At 46.5% G+C, this 5,000-nt stretch overlaps 1 protein-coding gene across 2 annotated transcripts in view; it reads right to left on the bottom strand.

Annotated features, from left to right (window-relative positions):
* LOC143276467 (uncharacterized) overlaps positions 1 to 5,000 on the bottom strand; it is a 15,312-nt gene that overhangs the window by 6,245 nt on the left and 4,067 nt on the right. For both annotated transcript variants that reach the window (XM_076580974.1, XM_076580975.1), the window contains exons 4-8: positions 4,940 to 5,000; positions 3,188 to 3,390; positions 2,205 to 2,330; positions 568 to 840; positions 1 to 38 (exon numbers count right to left, since the gene is read on the bottom strand). The exon at positions 1 to 38 is cut by the window's left edge and continues 208 nt beyond it; the exon at positions 4,940 to 5,000 is cut by the window's right edge and continues 19 nt beyond it. In XM_076580974.1, the coding sequence (XP_076437089.1) occupies positions 1 to 38; positions 568 to 840; positions 2,205 to 2,330; positions 3,188 to 3,390; positions 4,940 to 5,000 (701 nt within the window). The remainder of the gene's footprint in view (positions 39 to 567; positions 841 to 2,204; positions 2,331 to 3,187; positions 3,391 to 4,939) is intronic.

Below are 5,000 nucleotides of genomic sequence, written 5' to 3'. Positions count from 1 at the left end.
GTCCGTGTCGAAGGGCGACGGGGCTTTTATGACTGCTCCTGTGAAGTGGGACACACTCGTTAAGGACTGTTGGATGGATAAGGACACAGAGAGATTGAGAAGGAGAAAGAGAGACAGACAAACAGGCAGACAGATAGATAGACAGAGAGAGAGACAGAGAGAGAGACAGAGACAGAGACAGAGAGAGAGAGAGAAACAGTTTTAAAGCAAAAGAAAACAAAACAAAACAACAAAACCTAGCTCATGTTGCCATGTTGCATACTTGCCATTGCAATGTGCACCAAACTCTAAGCCTGTCCTACACAAGTACATATGGAGCATTTCACTAAGTTGTTTGCTGTTGCTACAAGGCGTTGGTTTCTTTAACAAGCCTTGGTTAAGCACCTCATCCGAAAGACTAGCACCCAGAACACCCATCAATCTCTAACTTGAGGGAGGACGGAGGAACACACGCCCTTCGACCCGGGACTCCATCATCTGAGGGACTCAGTTTCCCTGGGTGTGTCCTCCACGACAACAACACAGACAACACCACACTTTTGACAACATTGGGTGACCATACCATACCTTCACAGTCATTGGTGACGTTGTCGCGGGTCATGCCCTCCACGCACGTGCACTGGTAGCCCTCCACGACGTTGATACACCGGAAGAAGGCGGGGTCGCCACACACGTCATCACTTCTTGCGCACTCGTCCACGTCCTGGTCGCACCTCCTCCCTTCCCAGGGTTCCGTGCAGAAGCACGTGCCGTTCGCGCGGTCACATGACAGGCTGTTGTTGACTGCGCAGTCGCAGGGCAGCGAGCAGTTGGGGCCGTAGTAGAAGTCCTTGAGACACACTGTGGGCAACAGGGTGACAGTTTCAGGTTCAGTTTCTTAAGGAGGCGTTGCTGTGTTCGGAAATATCCGTGTATTTTGTATTTGTATTTCTTTTTATCATAACAGATTTCTCTGTGTGACATTCGGGCTGCTCTCGCCAGGGAGAGCGCATCGCTACAGTACAGCGCCACCCAGTTTTTTTTGTATTTTTTCCTGCGTGCAGTTTTATTTGTTTTTCCTATCGAAGTGGATTTTTCTACATAATTTTGCCAGGAACAACCCTTTTGTTGTCGTGGGTTCTTTTACGTGTGTTAAGTGCATGCTGCACACGGGACCTCGGTTTATCGTCTCATCCGAATGACTTACGTCCAGACCACCACTGAAGGTCTTGTGGAGGGGGAGAAAATATCGGCGGCTGAGCCGCGATTCGAACCAGCGCGCTCAGATTCTCTCGCTTCCTAGGCGGACGCGTTACCTCTCGGCCATCACTCCATGTATATATTATACATGGCCGCTACGCCACATCTGCAAGGCAGATGCCTGACCGGCAGCATGACCCAAAGCACAATGTCAGGTCTTGAATGCATGTATGAAAGTATGTCTATATACAGGTCTTGAATGCATGTATGAAAGTATGTCTATATACACATATAGATGAATGTATGCTGCTACTACTACTGTTGCCCATATTACCGATACTACTGCTGCTGCTACTACTACTACTGCTGCTGCTGCTGCTGCTGCTGCTACTACTACTTCTGCTACTTCTGTTGCTGCTGCTGCTGTTGTTGCTACTACTACTACTACTACTGCTGCTGCTGCTGCTGCTACTACTACTACTACTACTACTGCTGCTGCTGCTGCTGTTGCTACTACTACTTCTACTACTACTGCTGCTGCTGCTGTTGTTACTACTACTACTGCTGCTGCTGCTGTTGCTACTTCTTCTTCTACTACTACTACTACTGCTGCTGCTGCTGTTGCTACTTCTGCTACTACTACTGTTGCTACTACTACTGCTGCTGCTACTTCTGCTACTATTACTGTTGCTACTTCTACTTCTACTACTACTACTACTGCTGCTGCTACTACTACTACTGCTATACTGCTGCTACTTTTACTACTACTACTTCTGTTGCTGCTGCAAACACTGGCACTGACCTGTAAACAACACGGGAAATGGAGACGCACATGCACATGCGGTTCTCGCTAAAAATAACTGGAAAACCTCCAGAAAAATGAGACGAAAGTGGGTCTTCAAACCCTCCTTAATTATTACTGCTGTACGAATGCACTTGTTAGCTGTTGCTATGACTGGAAAGAGTTTTCAATGCTACTACTGCAACTTTACTACACGCACAGGACTCCAGCTTGTGGTACTGACCATAGCAGCTGGTGCCGTCATCCACGAAGCCGTGCTGACAGGGACAGTCATAGCGGAGACCGACGTCACGGCACGTGCTGTTCGTGCGACATGAATAGAGATCTGGGAAGGAACACCAGTCCATGTCTGTCACACACACACACACACACACACACACACACAAACACACAACACACACACACGCGCACGCACGCGCACACACACACACACACACACGCGTGCGCGCACACACACACACACACACACAAAAGATCATATTGGCATAAGAATACAACTCTCTCTCTCTCTCTCTCTCTTGGAAACGCACACACACATACACACACGCACACACACATACACACTACAGCCCCAACACAAAGAGATTTGCATTCATAGCACAACACACACGCACACTCAAACTACCCTCTATCCCTCCCTAACACACACACACACACACACACACACACACACACACACACACACACACACAGCCACCCCTTTACCCCCCTGCCCCTACTGTGCCTCCCACCACACGCACACACACACACACACAACACCACACACACACAACACACATGCGCGCACGCGGGTGCACACACACACACACACACACACAATACAACACAACACAACACACACACACACACATAACACAACACACACACACACACACACACACAAACACACACACACACACAACACAACACAACAAAATACACACACACACACATGCACACACACACAACACAACAGAACACACACACACACACACACACACACACACACACACACACACACACACACACACACACACACACAAACACACGCACACACACAACATACACACAACACAACAGAACACACACACACACACACACACACACACACACACACACACATCAGAACACACACACACACACACACACACACACACACACATCAGAACACACACACACACACACACACACACACACACACACACACAAACACACACATACACACACCATCCTCATCAGTCAAGCTGCTTTTCTCAGTGTCAAATATCCCGGTGAATCCCGTGATTTCCGCTGTCGCGCCATTGGCTGCACGCAACACGCCATCTTTCTCAAGCGCCAGCACTGCACGCGCCACACGGTGACGTGTCTCTGACGTCACATTCTCCGAGAACAGTAGTTTGTAGAAGGCAGTGCTTCTGTCTGGATGGGATCTGTGTACACACAGTGTGATGGGGAAGTTGGATGTCAGTATGGGTTTTCTCTCTATCTCTGTGTGTTTTTGTTGTTGTTGTTTGTTTGTTTTTTGGTTGCCAAGGTCTTCTTTCTTTCTATCTTTCTTTCTTCTTCTTCTTCTCCTTCTCCTCCTCCTTCTTCTTCCCCCCCCACCCCCTCCTCCTTCTCCTTCTTCTTCTTCTTCCCTTTCTCCTCCTCCTTCTTCCTCCTCCTTCTTTTTCTTCTTCGTCTTCGTCGTCGTCATCTTCTTTTTCTTCGCATCCTCCTCCTCCTCTTTACCATTATTATCATTGTCATTACTGTTATCATTATCATCATCATCATTTTGTTGTTGTTGTTGTTGAACAACAACAACAACAACAACAACACACACACACACACACACACACACACACACACACAACGCAAAGCGAACAGGACATAGTTTTATATTCACTGCACTGGGGGGGAGGGGGGGGGGGGCTTTCAACGAGAATGAGGAAGTACCTCCCGCCCCCTGCCCCCCTCCCCACTCTCTCTCTCTGTATGTGTGTGTGTCTATATATATATATATATATATATATATATGTATACCCCCCCCCCCCCACACACACACACACACACACACACACTTATATATATCTATATCTATCTATATATATATGTATATATATACACAGAAAGAAAGTGTATATACATATATATATATATATATATATATATAGAGAGAGAGAGAGAGAGAGAATATATATATATATATATATATATATATATAAATGTACACACACACACACACACACACACACACACACACACACACCCCTCACCCCCCGACCCCCACCTCTCTCTCTCTCCCTCTGTCACCTCCAGCAAGCACTATGTTGTGTTTCCCACGGGTTTCAAAGGATTTTTTCCTTCTTTTTGTTTGTTTGTTTGTGCCTCCACCTGTGCCAGTGTAATTGACGAGTGTTGGCACGCATGGCTCTGCATACGATTCAAAAAGAAGCTTTCAGCAACGTCGTCTTGTCTCCGCTTGAATGATTGTCGTCACTGAGTCAGTCCTGTGCGGCTATACACAGTGCACATGCACAGATTTATCCACGATACATGTGATAATTGTTAAACTGAATAGATGTATACACACACGCGCGCAGGCACGCACGCACGCACGCACACACACACACACACACACACACACACACACACACACACACACAGAGAAAGAGAGACAGTCAGAGAGATGGAAAGTCAGACAGACAGACATAGTTACACACACACACACACACACACACACACACACACACACACACAGAGAGAGAGAGAGAGAGAGAGAGAGGCAGGCAAGCAGACAGACACAGGGACACGCTTGCATCTACATGCATACATACATATAAAAAATAATAATACATACATACATGCATACATACATACAAAAAATGATAATACATACATAATTGCATACATACATACAAAAAATAATAATACATACATTCATGCATACATACATGCCAAAAAAATACATACATGCATACATACATACATACATACCCCGCTCCTCTGAACGTCAGAAATTGGGTCCCCTTGAATGCGGGAACGGTCAATTTCAGTG

The sequence above is a fragment of the Babylonia areolata genome, chromosome 32 (genome assembly GCF_041734735.1).
Source record: "Babylonia areolata isolate BAREFJ2019XMU chromosome 32, ASM4173473v1, whole genome shotgun sequence".
In the NCBI taxonomy this organism is placed as follows: domain Eukaryota; kingdom Metazoa; phylum Mollusca; class Gastropoda; order Neogastropoda; family Buccinidae; genus Babylonia; species Babylonia areolata.
Note: the sequence above shows the minus strand (reverse complement) of the source record. Positions and strands in the feature narration are given on the sequence as shown.